Source organism: Gracilinanus agilis, chromosome 5 (assembly GCF_016433145.1).
Source record: "Gracilinanus agilis isolate LMUSP501 chromosome 5, AgileGrace, whole genome shotgun sequence".
Taxonomy (NCBI): domain Eukaryota; kingdom Metazoa; phylum Chordata; class Mammalia; order Didelphimorphia; family Didelphidae; genus Gracilinanus; species Gracilinanus agilis.
The window spans coordinates 55,294,882-55,312,536 of NC_058134.1; the positions used below are offsets into that span (position 1 = coordinate 55,294,882).

General features: G+C 36.2%; 1 protein-coding gene across 1 annotated transcript in view; it reads right to left on the reverse strand.

Moving 5' to 3' along the window:
• The window catches only part of NMT2 (N-myristoyltransferase 2), an 80,005-nt gene that overhangs the window by 15,608 nt on the left and 46,742 nt on the right, over positions 1-17,655 (reverse strand). The window contains exon 9 of the mRNA XM_044678919.1: positions 15,845-15,953. Coding sequence (XP_044534854.1) covers positions 15,845-15,953 — 109 coding nt within the window. The remainder of the gene's footprint in view (positions 1-15,844; positions 15,954-17,655) is intronic.

Consider the following 17,655-nt stretch of genomic DNA (forward strand, 5'->3'; position numbering starts at 1 on the left):
GTGGCGGGTAAAGTGAAAAATATTCTTAGGTATGCATGGAGAAGGGGAAAGGGAGCAGCCTCCACCAGCACTCGGGCCATAGGTTTGCTGTTGGCTATATAGGATGTCCCAAAAATCTTAATCTAGTTGAAGTTTAAAATGACAAAGACTTTTAGGGCCGCCTGTACTTCTTTGATGAAAGATAATAATTAAACTTAAATTCACATTTTTCATTAACTTTACACTGGCTGATTCCATGTATGATAATTGATATTTTGTGACATTATACATTCAACCTTAAGGTACTTATAAGTATTTCTGTTGGGCCACAAGATTACATTGATCATCTTTACCTTTGAGAGTAAGACCAACTTTTAGAATATCAAAGCATTTTCATTCTAAATTAGTCTAAGAAAAAATCCTATAGATTTGCAAATGTCACATGAAATAGTGTTCATCTTATAATCAAATGTTACCAGAATGACTAGTTAATCAAAAAACATTTATTAAACTCCTGTTCTGTGGTAGATACTATGCTAAGTACTAGGGATACAAGGAAAGGCAGAAATAGCCCCTGGCTTCAAGCAGTTCACAGTGGAATTGAGAAAATCCTTGCAAACAGGATAGTACACACACACACACATTTCAAACACATGCTTATGCACATGCACACACACACACACACACACACACACACACACACACACACACACAGTAATGGGCATTAGCATTAAAGGGGGGGAGGGTTGTAGAAGATAAGATTTTAGCTTAGACTTGAAAGAAGCCAGGGGAGTCAAGAGGCAGAAAGGAGGAGGTATTCCTGGTATGGGGCAGTCAGGGAAAATGCTTAACTTAGGAAGATGGAGAATCACAGTATGTGGTTGGGGTTTAAGAGGGAAGAAGACTAGAAAGGTAAGAAAAGGGCTAGGTTATGAAGGGCTTTGAATGCCAATTAGAGCATTTTATATTTGATTCTGGAGGTGATAGGGGACCATTGGAGTTTATTAAAATGGAGTGGGTATGATGTGGTCAGACCTGAGCTTTAGGAAAATCAGTTTGACAGCTGAGTGGAAATTGGGTTGGATTATAGAGATTTGAGGCAGAGTGACCAAACATCCTACTATATTTTTGAAAGCTTTCATGGGTTGAAAAGCCCTGTGTTAAGAATATATAAACGAGAAGCATGTAGGTAGCACAGTGTGTCTTAGAAATGATACTAAGACAGAAGGTAAGAGTTTAAAAAAAAAGAATATGTGACTCAAGAATCCTTATTTAAGATATTTTCTTCCTGTCAGATCACATCATTGCAAAATCTACCAGTCAACATTCTCAAATAACTTCTAGCAACTGCATTAAAAACTCGTGATGACTTTGGTTGTAGATAAAATGACACTTGAAGATCAGGAGAAAATTGATTTATTCTAGCAAGGGCAAATATTTTTCTAGAATATTTCCATCAGTAACTTTAAATGCACAGTGGCAGAAAGGTTTTTAATTACTAAGGTCATCTTATTGTTCACACAGTAGACATCTTTTGAGGACCTCCTAGGAGAACATAACAAGATAATATTATCTTTTAAACATGATCTACTGTGCTTGTTTGCTACAGAATACAAGAAACAGGAGTTCAAAATTTCACAAATATGGGATGAGTGAGGCAAGAGCAGCATAGACAGCAGTTATTAGGTGAAAATGTGGAGTTTATTGAACTATAAAACTCACAGACTCAAAAGTCTAACATGGAAGCCCTAAAAAGTGAATATCCTACACTGCATTAGGAAAACACAAGGACCAGAATGTAGTTTCCACATATTTCTTGATTAGGCCAAATCTGATGTTCTTTTCAGGGCTGGCTACCACTTTTTTTTTTTTTTAAGACAGAGAAACTAGAAAATATCCAGAACATTTGCAACCAGGAGGATAAGAGGCCATGGAGATTATGGTGCCAAATAAAGTAAAGGTTTAGACTGGAGAAAAGGGGGATGTGATAGTTGTTTTCGGCTGTTTTGGAGAAAAGGGATCAGACAGACTTGTGCTGACTGGCCTCAGAGTGGAATTAGGGCAGAGACTTTTCATTTTTGTTTTGCATCAGCACAGTGTCTGATACGTAATAGGCACATAATAAATTGTGGCTGAATTCAATTCAATTGCATAGAGACAAATTTAGATTTGATGTCAGGTAGGTGGTGTTGGTAAACTTTTTTGTATTGTGGCTCCAATGACAGTCTTGAAACCTATAGACCTCTTCTTAGAACAATGTTGTTTTTGTTTTAAATTATTCATGATAGAAGGAAATGCTAAATATCAGAATTTAGTGAAAATATGATTGTAATTTTTTCCCTTCCAATTTACAGACACTACCTTACCCCAAAACCAGTGACATAAAGAAAAAATTTTCAGCAAGTAATCTGAAAGTAGAATGGACTATACAAGGCTCTACTCATTAGAGGTTTCCAAAGCTAGATGATCACTTGTTAAGTATGTTATTAAATGAATTTCTGTTCTGTACAGATTAGTTGAGATGGCTTCTGAAGTCTTAAGACTTGAAATTTGGTCTGTGAATGTGAAAACAACAGAAGATTATCATGGATAAGTATGTGCCTAGTAATGTTATACAATAGGCAACTCACGGCTTAAACTTCTTTCTTAATGACATCATGAAATTGGACAGCCTCCAAAAGATCTCTAGACATGCAGATTATAAAGCATATCCAAAGACTCAGGGTAGCTGCTGTCTTCAAGAAGATAAAGCACAAATAGTACTAACATTTGATAGTAGAAAGTAGGAATCCTTCGATAGTTTACCAGAATTCTTTAAGGTTAGGTAATAGTTGAATATTTTATTCTAGTTTTACAATTTAGAGCTGAAAGGGACTTTAGCAATGTAATTCTCTTATGTAGATGCCTTATCTTGTCTCCAGAAGTTCAAGGAATGTTCTAGCTAAGTGGTAGAACCTTCGTTCTGTAAAGCACAATGTTCTACTATGACTCTACCACTTAGCTTTTTACTCTCTCCAATACTTCCATTTTGTTTGAGAATGTGAAATACTGGGGAAAGAACACGGCTTAGAATCAGATAATCCAGGTTTGAGCTCTCAGTACTGTCACTTACTGGCTGTGTGACCTTTGCCAAGTTAATTATTCTGAACTTGTTTCCTCCATCTGTAAAATGAGAGAGAATGAGGAATTTTTGATAGGGATCAGAAGAAATAGTATGTGTGAAGAATCTTGTGAATGTAAGATTTTACATCCTCTGCTTCTACTGGAGAATTTTTGTGAAAGGTTTTAAAGTCCATTTCCTTAGCAGTCATCACATTCAAATAAGAATGCAGTCTTATCAGACATTCCTCATCAAATGACATGGTAAAAATCATTCTTAAAAGATTTTGTGTATGTTTTTATTACAAGCACAGAATGAAGTTTTTAAAAAACTTTAAAAACAGAGAATATTGTCACCCAAATTATATTCCTTGAAATCCAGATGCAAGAATCAAAGGCAGAAATGTAAGTAATGAAAACTGCCTAAGCTTGACTGAATATAAAACAAACTTAGAAATGAACATTGGAAAGAAACTTTAAAACTCTGCAGAATATAGAATGTATAAAGATTTATGGTTCTGAATTAGAGGCTGGGATTCTGCCCAGAACATACCACTTGCCACCTGGGGGATGATACCTTGGTATGACACATCTGCTTTTTGCTTATCACCTACTTCAAATTTCTATCTACTCAGTGTGAAGGAAACCAGTCTATCCTTGGAAATTTTCTCACCAAATTAATAAATAAATTAAACTATTTTACAATATGGAAATCTTTATCAAGCCAGACAATCCTTTGTTTTCAGAAGTCTGTGAAGATAAAAATGAAGCATGAGGGGAAAAAAGAATCTACTGTTGCTGATAGCTCAGAAAATGAGACTGATTAAACAGTGTTCCTTGAGGCGATATTTATATTCTATTGGTTTTTCTCCAGCTTTTTGTGTGTGTGTGTGTGTGTGTGTGTGTGTGTGTGTGTGTGTGTGTGTGTGTGTGTGTGTGTGTGAGAGAGAAAACAAGTGCTCTCTATTTCCCTGTGGAGGTTAATGCCACTAGAAAACCTAATTTAGTGAGAAAACTGGACTAGATGGTATCTAAGGTCTACAAGAGTTTGATTTTAGCCAAAAGACCAAGAGTTATTATGTCTAATAGACACACACACATATCTATTATTATAAAGATGACCTAGAGAGGTTATGGGACTGTCACAGTGGGTGGGACTATAACCCACATCTTCCACACCAAAGCCAATTCTCTTTCTATTGTCCCATGCTTCTTCATGAATCATTTAATAGCTTTTTACTATGTGCAAAGCCTTATGGTTCTGGGGATACAGACACAAAAATGAAGCTCTTCCTACTCTAAAGGTGCTTATATTCATTAAAGGAAATAAAATGTGCACATAGAAATATATACAAAATATCTATAATGAATACAAGGTAATTGTGGGGCTGAGGCACTGAGGTGTAGTAACTGAGGGGATCAGGAAAGCAAATAGGAAGGACAATAAGGCTGAAAAATGAAGATCAACCAAGATTTCTATAACACTTTACTCCATCATCAACAGTGAAGTCTGCTTTTTCCTTTCTGTATGTCTTTCAGGCAAATGTATAACAAAATGTTATCACCACTAGTAAATGTATTAAATGTGATCCTATGATGTAGAGATGGCACCAAAGAAGTCAACATTGAGACTAAACAGTGGGACTATTACAAGTATCCCCAGAAGTGGTATATGCTGGAGGAGACACAATCCTGAAAATAAAGAAGGATCTGAAACAACAGAGGATATCCACTGCTTGGGGGAAATCATGGACCTTATTTATGAAGAGGCAGTTGAAAATATCAATAATTACTAACTCATATGCAGTCTTAAGAATTTATACACACATCAAGGACCCCCTTGTTGAAGGGATTAAAAAGAAATAGGCAGTTTTTGTAAATGGTATCATATAGAAGACCATTAATTATGGACACTCAATTGTCTGAACAATGTTTTTTGTTGAGTTGTTTCAATTGTCACTGACTTTTCTTGACCCCATTTTGGCATCATGTCTTTGGCAAAGATTCTGAAGTGGTTTGCTATTTCATTCTCCGGCTCATTTTATAGATGAGGAACTGAAGCAAAGAGGGTTAAGTGACTTACCCAAGGTCACATAGCTAATAAATGTCTGAGGCCTGATTTGAACTCAAGAAGATGAGTCTTCCTGATTCTAAACCCAGTGCTCTATCCACTGCATCAACTAGCTGTCCAAATAGGGACTATAAACCATCGCAATTGCAAGTATCTTGTTTCAGTCATTTTTTCAGTTCTATCTGACATTTCATGATCCCATTTGGGATTGTCTTGGCAGAGATACTGGAGTGGTTTGCCATTTCCTTCTCCAGCTGATTTTACAGATGCGAAAACTAAGTTAAACCAAGTTGAGTGACTTGCCCAGGTTCACACAGCTAGTAAATGTCTGAGACTGGATTTGAACTCAATGAGATGAATCTTCTTGATTCCATGACTGTCACTTTATCTCTTGCACCGTATACCTGCTTCAGAACAATATAGGTGGCACAAGATGAAACAAAAGAACCTTATTGCTCTCCCAACATTTCTACTTCCACTATACCTCTCATTTCCATCTTCTTTTCTCTAGTCACATGCCTTAAACCAGGCCCTCATCACCTCTTGTTTGGACTACATGGTCTTTCTGCCTCAAGTTTCCTTACCTTCTCCAGTCTCTCTTCCATACATTATCAAAATGATACTCCTAAAACATAAGCATGATGAAATAACTCCCCAGCTCAAAAAGTTCCAGTTTCTTCCTATTTCTTTAAAAGACCTTTATAACCTGACTCCAACCTACCTTTCATACAGTACTTTCATACACACCAGCCAAATTGGCTTTATGCTATCCTTTACACATGACTTTCCACTTTTATACACAGCTTGTCCCTTATTCCTGGAATGCACTTCCTTTTCACCTCTACTCATTAGATCCCTAGTCTCCTTTTAAAGTTCATCCAAAGCACCACCCTCTCCTACATAAAGCTTTTCTAGATCTTTCTAGCTATTAACACATCTCCCTTCTCCACTTAATTCCCTTACATTTATTCTGCATATATATCCATGGGCACATACCACCCCCTTGAGGGGACTCCTCAAAGGACTATTTCCGTTTCTTCTTTGTATCCCCACCACTTTGCATGGTATTCAGCCCATAGCCTCTCAAAATTCCCCTCACTTGAGCAATTCTGTCATTCTCTCTTTATTGTCTGCTTAATCATTTGCAATTATCATAGTTGATCTTGAATTATTCCTATATCTGTTGTATTCTGTCCCTTACAAGGGGGACAGAGGAGAATGGAGGAGGAGAACGCAAGCTCTTTGAAGTTAAATATTGTGCCATCTTCATCTTTGTACCCAGCTTGTATTCCAGGGAATAGATGGCATTAATACATACTTGTGCTGAATTTAATTTGAATCATATTTAATGAAAAACATTGGTATTTCTTTTGTTCTCATGTTTTTGCCAACTTGGATACTGACAAAAGCAAAGATTTCTTTATGCTTATCATCTTGTAACAAATAACGAATTTGTAATCAAAATTGTAAATGTTTTAAAATATATTGTCTGAAAAAATACTTTCAGATTTACTATATCAAATGTAAGAATATGCGTAATACATTTTATGTTCTTAAAGAAGATAACTTTTAAAACAATGTTTCATGTATTTAAACTCTAACCTCCATTTTCATCTGCCTTGCCCTCCAAATTTCTAAACAAAAAGTCAGTTGTGCTTTTCTATGGCTTCAGGTTTTCTGAAAATTAATCAAAAAGATTTTATTAAGTAGCTTTTCTGAAAAGCTACTTAATTCAAAGCTTTTATTATGTGCCAGCCACTGTGCTTAGGTACCAGGATAAAAAAAAAAACCCAATAAAAATGGAATTCTCTTCTGTCAGGAAATTTAAACTCTACCAGGGAAGACAACATGTGCATATATAAATATATACAGAATAAATATTTAGAGAATGAATACAAAGTAATTAGGGAATGAAGGCACTAGTAGTTGTGATCAGGAATTTTCACAAGGAAAGAAGACAGTACTTGAGCTGAATCTTGAAGTGAAGAGATTCTCTGAGATAGAGATGAGCAGACATGGACAGGAGTGGGGGTGGGAACAAAGAGATGAGTGTTGGAGTTCTATGTAAAGAACAGGGAAAAGGCCAGTTGGGTTGGACTATGGAATGCATAAAGAGGAGTAATATGTGGAGTTTAGAAAGATTAGGTCCAGATGGTAAAGGGTTCTTGAAGCTCTGTAGAGTAAGGAGAAAGACATTGACTAATCTAAGCTTTATAAAAGTCACTTTGGTAGGTGTAGGGGGAGACTTGAGGCAGGGAGGCCAAGCAGGAGGCTGTGGATGTAGTCCTTATGAGAGGGTGCTGAGCATCTGGAATAAGGTGGTGGTCGTGTAAGTAGTGAAAGAAGGAAGATGGGAGAGAGTATGTTGAAGTAAAAATCAGCAAGACTTGTTGCCCTAAAAGAGGTCATCCAAGACAAGCTTAGAGCTTGGAACACATATTTAGAGTTGAAAAAGACCTAACATGATTTCTAGTCTAACACCCTTATTTAATAGGTGAGGAAACTGTGGTTCAGAGATGTCAATGTGGAATCTAAGAGACTCCCAATGACAGAGAGATTAAAGAACAAACAAAATTTGTTTTCCTACACTAGATTCAGTGTTCTTTCCACAATCACAATAAGTTCCCAAAGGTTCAATGGCCTATTTTTGCAGGCTATTCCAGGGTTTTAGAGAGTAAGCTTCTGTAGGAAGAAAAAAAATCACACTGGATCAGAAAAAGCTAGAAAAATAATTTTTGAGACAGTAATCTTTTTGGTAAGAATAAAAGCCATGTTGGATCAATACCTATTAACAATAATAGCTGACATTTCTATAATGCTTTAAGTTTAGCAGACACTTTTTACATATCTTATTTGATCCTTACAACCGCCTAAAAAAGTAAATGTTCCAAGTATTATTGTCACCCTTTACAACTAAGAAAATTAGACTGGTTTATAGTCATACACTTACTGTCAGTGTTGAGATTGGAACCTGGGCCACACATGGCTCCAAGTCCAGTATTTTTTTTCTCTTATCTTGAATTGATATGTCTTGATACTAAAAGAGTAGCCACCTGAAAAAGCATTTTATTGTGGACTCTTTATAAAAGGTAAATAGTGGTGTAAGCCTCTTTTTTTTTAGAACATCAAGCATAATTTTTTTTGGGGGGAGGGCTAGGTTCTTATGAAATCCAAAGTTGTGCAACAGCCTTTCTCCTAGTATTGGAGTACACACAGTAAGTGGAATTTATTTTTCTCCTTTGAGATTCACTTTCTCTCTTTTTCCCCTCTTATCTTATTCTCTTTCATCTTTCTGCCTTGTTTATACCTTAAACTTATCATAGATTACCCTGTACAACTGGTTAGTTCTGCTGGTGGCAGTAAAAAAGCTTAAGAAGTTGCTCCTGCCTGTTCTAACTCATCCAACAGTGAGCATTACCAGTGCACATAATAGGAACTTCATATGTCTATTGAATCTCATTGAATTAAAGCCCACTAAGAAGTCTGGCCAGGGTTAGACTGTAGTGGGGGAGGTGAGATTGGGGATGTAGATGAAGGGTAATATTGGAGAAGCCCATGCACGTCATGCCCCAGATTCAACTTATTCTGTGCTATTAACAGGCCTATTACAAATACCAACAGCTGGCTCGAAGAGTGTCCCTTAACAATGGTTAATCAAGTCCACACATTCAAGATGAGTGAGTGAAAGGTCAAATAAGGCTGCCTGGTACCTCACAGCCCCTCCTAACAAAAATCGGCTAAGAGAGACACCATAGGAGAGGGAAAAAATGGTTTAAAAGCCGTTCAAGAAAATAAAAACCAACCAAATAATTTTTAACAGAGCAGAGTATCAATATAATTAAAAGCAAAAACAAAACATAGAGCAACAGAAACTAGATAAAGGACCTGAAACAAAACTGATAGGAAAAGCAACTACACAAGATATCCTCAAAGACATCCTAAAATGGATAGATGACACAAAGAAATTAAGCCAGAATTGGCACTACTAAGGAAGTCACAAGAACAAATAAAATAAGAGTCTGAAGTCAGCAAAAGATCCCAAGAGGAAATCAAGTCAGAATGAAGATAATAAAAATAACAGTAGAAAATCATTAAGAAAACAACTAATATGGAGAATTTCACAGAAAATCTGAAGAAGTCCATAGAAGCAACCACTAACAGATGTACTACTTTGGAAAAAATAAATTGTTCTTGTTGCTAAGTACCTAGAGAGAGGATGAAAGGATTTAGTCGGATAAGACTTTTGGTTGGATAAAATAGTTGGATAATGGACAAAATTGAATCCAAACTAAAAGAATATTAAAAAGGGATATATAAGTGTATTACATGATACTAAAAGATTTTTTTTCTTTTAAAAAGGGATATGTCAGATTCAGATTTTGTACCTGATAGTACTGCAACTAAATGAACAAAGTGAAAATTTTTAACAGCCTACTATCAGAATGTGATAAATATGGAAGGAAATTATAAGCAATAAGGAAAAAATATTTATTAGGTATTTATAACTTGCCAGGTACTGTGCTAAGTGATATGGATACACTGAAAGGCAAATTGTGTGGATGGATTTGGGGTGTAGATGGTCTCTTAAGAAGTATATTTCCTAATGAGGGGAGAAAATCTGCAAATACTTAAGATATATACAATGAGAGTATATGGAGGTAATCTCAGAGGGAAAGGCATTAAGAGCCAATGGGGGTGGGGAAGACCAGAAAAGGCCATTTAGAGACATGAAATTTGAGCCGAGTCTTGAAGGAACTGGAGAAATGATGAGGTGAAGATGATGGGATCTAGTATTCCACACATGGGGAGATAGCCAATGAAAGATAAGGAGCCAAGAGACAAGGTTCTGTTCTGGGCCATTTTCTTTGATCTCTCTCTGCTACTTCATTTGGTGATCTCATCAGATCCCACAGATTTAACTGCCGTCTATGCTAATAATTCTCCAGCTGCCTTTTAGATATCTCAAACTAGCTGTTTAAAACAGAACACCTCATCTCTTGTCATAACCCCTCCCCTCTCCTACCTTCCTCATTACTACCTTCACCTCCACCCTCCCAGTCAGCAAGGGCTCATCTCTCACAGCCTCCCTTCCCCAATTCAAGTTATTGTCAAGTACTCTTTTTTCGACATATCTTGAATAGGCCCCTTTCCTCATCTGATGCTGCCAGCCTCTCTAGGGCAGGCCCTTATCATCTCACACCTGCTGGTGGGTCTGCCTGCCTCCGGTCTCTCCCAGCTCCAACCTGTCGTTCCATTCAGCCACTAAAGTGATTTTCCTAAGATTCAGATCTAATGTTACCTCCATTCAATAAACTCTAATGGCTTCCTATTGCCTCCAGGATCAAATACAACATGTTCTGTTTGTTATTCAAAGCCCTTAATAACTTGCCTCCTCCTATCTTTCTACCATCTTACATAGTCCTTGAAACAGTAACACTGGCATCCTGGCTATTTCATGAACAAGAATACTCCATCTCTTGGCTCTCTCGGCATTTTTTCTGGCTGTCCTCCATGCCTAGAACACTTTTCCTCCTCTGCCTCAACTATTAATCATCCTGGCTTTCTTTAAGTCCCAACTAAAGTTCTATCTTCTATAGGAAGCCTTCCTCAGCCCCTCTTAATCCCAATGTTTTAACTCTTAATCATGTCCTAATTATCCTGTGTATAGCTCTTTTCATGTTATCTCATCCATTAGATTGTAAGCTACTTGAAGACAGGAACTCAGAGTTTTTTGTCTTTTTCTGTATCCTCAGCATTTAGCACAGTGACTAGCACCTAGTATGAGCAAAATAAATGCTTGCTGACTGAGCTCTAAACTGAACAAAGACAAACTTACCAAAAACTACTAAAAAAACCCCACTCATTAATGGAATATATTAATACATTAAAGAGTTAAATGGAAGCAAGGATGGATTACTATCAGAAAAACATAAATCATTCAAACAGTCAAAACAACACTAGATGAACATATTAGACACATAGACAGCTTTCAGGAAATCATCAATAAAATAATCATTTATGTTTAAAATTTTTTAAATGTAGGACTTTAATGGTATTTCCATCATTAGATAAGAATAATATATTTGAAACTACAAGAGAGAAAAATTGTCCCTTTAAAGGCATATGTTTCATCACCAGGGCTGCTGACCACAGTTTTAGGAAGATTAGGAAATGGCATTAAGACATAAAATAGAAATTAGAGGAATAAGCATCAGCAAAGAAAAGCTTAAATTATTTATTTGCAGATAAAGACTAAATATTTAAACAACCTCAACAGTCAATAAATGATTCTTATTATAGAAGATACAAGATAATGCCACCAAAATTATTTTTATTCCTATACCTAACCAAAAAAATAAAAGAAAATTGATAAATATATAATAACATAATGCATCCAAGATTTACATGTTAATTCATCAAAGCCTATGTAAGAACTACATAAACTCTAAATTGTATCAATGGTTTCTGTACAAATAGAAAAACCACAAAAAACTAAAAGAAGCAATAATAGCATTTGTTTTAATTACATATGGAAAGGAGTTATCAAATAAGTACAAGAAATTAGACAAAACTGACAAATTTGAATATGCAAAAATTACTAGCAGATTGGAAAAAAATTTTAATATGTCAGACAATGGTTTGACATACAGACTCTATATAAAAATTGATATATATTTATGTGACTTAATACAAAAGAATAGACAATTTTTGAAGGACAAAATATAAATTTTTAATAATTATGAGATCTTCCAGTTTTTTAATGATCAGATAAATGCAAATCGAACTTACCACCTGAAGGGCAGAAATAGTGAAAGATGTAATGCTGACAAGATTTCGGAGAAATAGATGCTCCAATAATACATTGTGGGTGGGAATATATGTAGCAGACTCATTTTGAAGAGTGATGTGGCAACACAGAATAAGAGTAAAATAAAGTACCTTGTCTTTTGACCTACTGTTTTCATTACTAGGACTTTATCCTAACAATTAAAGGAAAAGAGGATATATCTGTACAAAAATACTCAGAGTGGCTCTATTTGAAAAAGGAAAAAACTGGAATCAATCTATATGTTTGACAACTGGCCAATGGCTCAACAAATGGTATATTAATATACTGGCATATTATTGTGTTGTAAGAAGATAACTGATAAGTATACAAGGAATTATGGGATGGAAAATTATAGAATATGTACACCAATAAAACTATAATGGAACTGCAGACAGACCTGGCACATAACAAAGCATTTGAAACTTGCTTTTACTTTATCTGGTTCTACTTTACCAAATGCTAAAGGTTCTATGTAAGACTTTTACTCCTTGCTTTATATGTAGTTTTAAAAAATTATCTATTTTAAAGGTTATTAGGTTCATTAAAAACAGACCAAGGGCTGAGTTACATGGCCCAGAGCAGACTTGTCTGCCAGTAATTCGTGCTAAAAACTGAAAGTTAATAGGCAAAACTGCTCTCAGGTTTACTTCTTGTGGCTTTTCCCTCTGTCTTAGTACCCTGCTGTCCAGTAGGATTTTGATGTTTTCCAAACTTGTGTTATTCAAGTCACTTTGATTTCCAGCTGACCATTCGAGTGATGAATGGTAATCAAGGCAATGAAGAGGAAGGAAAATGGGGTGATCCTAGGACTTAGGAATGTAAGAGACCTTGTCTGGTCTAACACTCTTCTTCTATACCTGAGAAAGCTGAGGTAACCTCCCCTAGCACTAAGTAGTAAATGGCAAGGGCAGGATTCAAATCCAAGCAATTCTTAGGAACTATAAGAAAAGTAGGGCCCTGAGAGATCAAGGGACTTTGCCCTGAATCACAGTCAGTGGTAAAGGTGGTTTAGAACCCAGGATTCCTGACTTCCACTTTAATATGCCATGGTATGAATGTAAGTTATAGTTATCATTATTATTCTTTAAAGTATTTTAAAATGATTATATGAATAGTCAAGGGAAACTGTGTACATGATACTCTGAATTCTTTAAGTAACTAAGTGGAGAATTTTAAAGGGTCAAAAGGACTCACTTAATAGAAGACTAAGATGAGTCAAACTTGGGCAGGACTTACCTCACATGTAAGACTATGAAATATAAGATCTCTCAGGGTACTGGCAATAATTTCATTTATTTATCTGTTTGTTTTTAAACCCTCACCTTCCTTCTTGGAGTCAATCCTGAGTATTGGTTCCAAGGCAGAAGAGTGGTAAGGGTGGGCATTGGGGGTCAAGTGACCTGCCCAGGGTCACACAGTTGGGAAGTGTCTGAGGCCAAATTTGAACCTAGGACCCCCCATCTCTAGGCCTGGCGAACTACCCAGCCGCCCTTGGTAATAACTTTAGAAGAAAGAGAGAATCACAAGAAAACCAGAGGAATGCAATACCAGGATAGATGATCAAAATAACTAAAGGATTAACTGAGAACTAACAAGCCAGTAAAATGTGTTACAAGGTTATATGATAATAGCAAACTAGATAGATATTTCTCACCCAAACCCAGCCTGGCCCATGAACTACACATCTCAATAAAGTACAAGTGTTACGTCTGGAGAGAGAGGGAAAGTGACTTCCCTTCCGGGAACAGAAATGTAAGGAAAGAGGATACTGAATGGGAGATGCTAAATCACAAATAGAAGGCAGGCACATCAGCCCCATTGCCCCAGATCTGGGCAGGGTCAATAAATTAACTCAGAAACTTCTGGGTTTCCCCATATATTTAACTTTTAAGGCCATGGTGATCACAATGGAACTGGAGGTCTGCGAGCACAACTGGCAACAAGGGTAACTAAGAAATAATGATATATTGAGGCAGCGAGAGTCTGGCCAAGAGGTCCCGGGTTCAGATCCAGCTTCAGATACTTCCTAGCTGTATGACCTGGGAAAGTCATTTAACCCCATTGCCTGGCCCTCATAGCTCTTTGACCTCGGAACCTAGACTCAGTATGGATTCTAAGACTGAAGGTAAAGGTTTAAAAAAAAAAAGACTAATGAGACAGTAAGAGGGTGTTTTCCCTTTTGCTTTCCCTGAAATGCCTTGATATCTTGTAGCTTAAGGCTTCCTGGTGTCTCTCTCTTAGTAGATTATATAAATCCCTGCAGAGTATGGAGCACTGTGCAAACTTCTGATAAGATCTCTGCCCAACCTAAACCTTATAGTCTAAGAAAAACAATGAGAAAATTATCAGATTTATAACGAAGTCTGGGGGGGGCAGCTGGGTAATTCAGCCGGGCCTAGAGATGGGAGGTCCTAGATTCAAATCTGGCCTTAGATACTTCCTAGCAGTGTGACCCTGGGCAAGTCACTTGACCCCCATTGCCTAGCCTTTACCACTCTTCTGCCTTAGAACCAATACACAGTATTGATTCTAAGATGGAAAGTAAGGATTTTTTAAAATAAAAAAATAATGAAGTCTGTTTCTTCATTTTACCCATGGCTTTCTCCTTTTGCTTCCAAGTCCCTTTGTCTCAACTGGTATTTTTTTTTTCCCTTTCAAGTTTCCAAGTTCTTGCCCCATCTCTCTTCCCTGGCCTTAGAGACTCTTTCCTTATTCTTGCCCAATTCCTTTTTTTTTTTTTCAATTCTCCCTTTCTCCTGCAGCTCGCTCAGAGACAGTGAAGAGTCATTTTTCATCCCATTGCTTCCAACAACAGAATTAACTGAACTGAAAAGAAAGTTTCTTTTCCCTTTGAGAGGCTAAGTGGCTTAAATATGACAAACTTGCTATATTTTCTAATAACTTGGGTCTCTTCTCTTTTAGTTAGTCATTTTCTCTTGAAGTTGTGAATTCTGTTATCAGATAGACAAAACAAAAACAAGATATTTCCTGATGAAGAGTTGAGCTAGGTACAAGATGTAGCTCTGGGACCTTAGGCTAGTCACTTCTTGCCTCTTTTGAACCTCTGTTTCCAAGTCTATAAAATGGATATATACTTGTAGTAACCACTTCATAGAACTGTTATAAGGAAAGGGCTCTAAAAGACAAAAAACAAACAAACAAACAAAAAAAAAACACCTACATACACATGAAGCATTGCCTCCCCCAAACAAAAGGAACTGCAAAGAAATGGAAGATTTCTCACTCTTTGCATGGTGAAAATTGGCTATATTCTACACTTCTCATCTAATAAAAAGCAAAGTATTCAGAGTTATTTGTAATAACCTAAGAGAAAGTGTAAGTATGTAAGAAGCATAGTCGAGGACCAAAAATCCAAAGAGAATGCCAGAACACAAAGGCTAACAAGTCCTAGATTTACAAGTGTTTGATGGTAGAATGATTCTTAACAATTTCACCCTAAGAACATTGCTATTTTAATGAGATATGAGTGACAAAATAGCTTTTCCTACACACCTCTTGCAAAAAAAGATTTATTTTTTATTCTAAGAAGTTAAAAGAGCAAAAGCCTGGACTTTTCCACCTTTTTGCTTTCCCAGTAGACACATTCATACCCTGAAAGACTTGTGTTTCCTGAGTTTGGTCCTCTCCAACCACAAACTGAATAATTTTTTTAAGCCATTAAAAATCTTTGGTATTTCAAAATAAACTTGCCAACCTCTCCTAGCATTTGTGTCCACTGTGGTCCTGTCACTATGTCACCTTTGCAAACACTAAGTATGTTTTTACACCCCTATAAATACTCCTTTTTCTAAGCTCAAATCTTCATTGGTTTGAGCTCAGAAGAATTGCAAATTATTCTTACTTACATCAGGAAGTCTGTATAGCTTCATTGTTCTCTGTAAAGTCATATTTCTACTCAAGTGAGAAAATTTCACTTCTACCAATTTTCTGGGATTTAGTGATCGATGCCAGTATCTGGAAACACAGTGCAACAAAGACTTTTAAATCTGATTTTCTCATATCATTATAAAGTTATTCTTGTTTTCCAATGCTTTTTTAAAGCTTTCTCTATAGTTTTTTTTAGCCATCTAATTCAGCTGTTCAACAGTATATCACTAAAATCTATAGACATCAGAAAGTTACTTTTCATTCACTTTTTACCTCTCAATCATTCCCAGCTTCCATGGCAATATTTATTTTTTTACTTTTTGACCTTTTTTTCCTCCTTCCTTTCTTTTGTAAAAGTAAATCTTGAAGTTACAAAAGGTATATCAATATTACCCCAGTTCAATAAGATCTTTAAACCCACCACTGATCCTGTGAAGAGCAAAGGCAGTGATTATCAAAATGATTTGAGGGTGGATAAAAACTAAATCAGTGGAACAGAATGGAGAAAACATTGAGAAACAAAGGTATGCAATAGATTAGGGTTTGAAAACCCCACGACTATCAAATATAGAAGAGAGCAATCATTATGAGAGAAAATGGCACCACAATTGTTTAGATCCACAACTTGCACTGCATAATTACATATTTCAAGAATATAGGATTTCAAAGGTATAAGTTTTCCCTTTGCCCATTCAGAAAGCAACTATTCTGCCTTTACAGTTTCAATTGCTGTGCCTGAAAAGGTAATTCCCTCATGGCCAACCTGATAATGAGCCTCTTTGAACCTGGCTAGATATGTCCTTAGACCAGAAATGCCTGGCCTGCTCCTGGCTTGTACTCAAAGCCTTGGTGACATGATAGCAACTACCAGCTTGTACTTCAATGTCTCAGCCTTCAGGAACCCATGGTTGCCTTCCTAATATGAGAGCTCAGAACAGGACTTTATTTTGTCAGTGGAGATAATAATTGGATAAATTATGAAAACTTCAGTGCTCCCAATGTAAATAAAATATTAAAACATTTGAAGAAAAAAGGAAAAGCACATTAATTTCAGATTGAAAGAAAAATCCTTATCTTCTGACTAAAGGAAGAAATTATTAGAGATAAAAAAGGATTGATCTGGCTTGTAGAAATAAAAGCAATATGTTCTAAATAAAAAGAAAAACTAGATTAAAAAATTCTCTGTTGCTTTTGGTTTGTTTCAGTCCTATGATTTCATGGTCAAAGGGAACTACCTCTACTAGTGTAGATCTCCATCTATTCTGCAACTTAAAGTCTTAGAGAATTTCTGGGGGTAACTGCAAGGTTAAGTGAGATGCCTATATTTTCGCAGCCAATAAATGCCAATGGTAGAACTAGAACACAAGTTATCCTGATTCTAAGACTGATCCTCTTATAGACTATTCCATGCCGCCTCTTTGTAGTAAATATAACTGATAAAATTCAGCCATCCAGCACACAAATTTACCAGACTAATACCCATTCCCCAAGGTATCAATAAGAGGTTACAGAACTATGTGTGTTAAAGAAACAAAAATACATCCTTGAAAAATTAAAAGAGATCGTTAACTAAGAAAAATTATATGATATTATCTTATATGCATCAAATTGGCAACATCTGTAAAAAATTCCATGTTAGTGAGGTTCTCTGGGGAAGAAGTAGCTATGAACCTTTTAGGAAAACAATGTGGGAACTTATGGTAAGAGTTACTACTACTAAGCCTGTATCCTAAGGATGTTTTTAAAAGGCAAAAATTACCCATCTTCATAAAAATAGCCATAGTAGCTT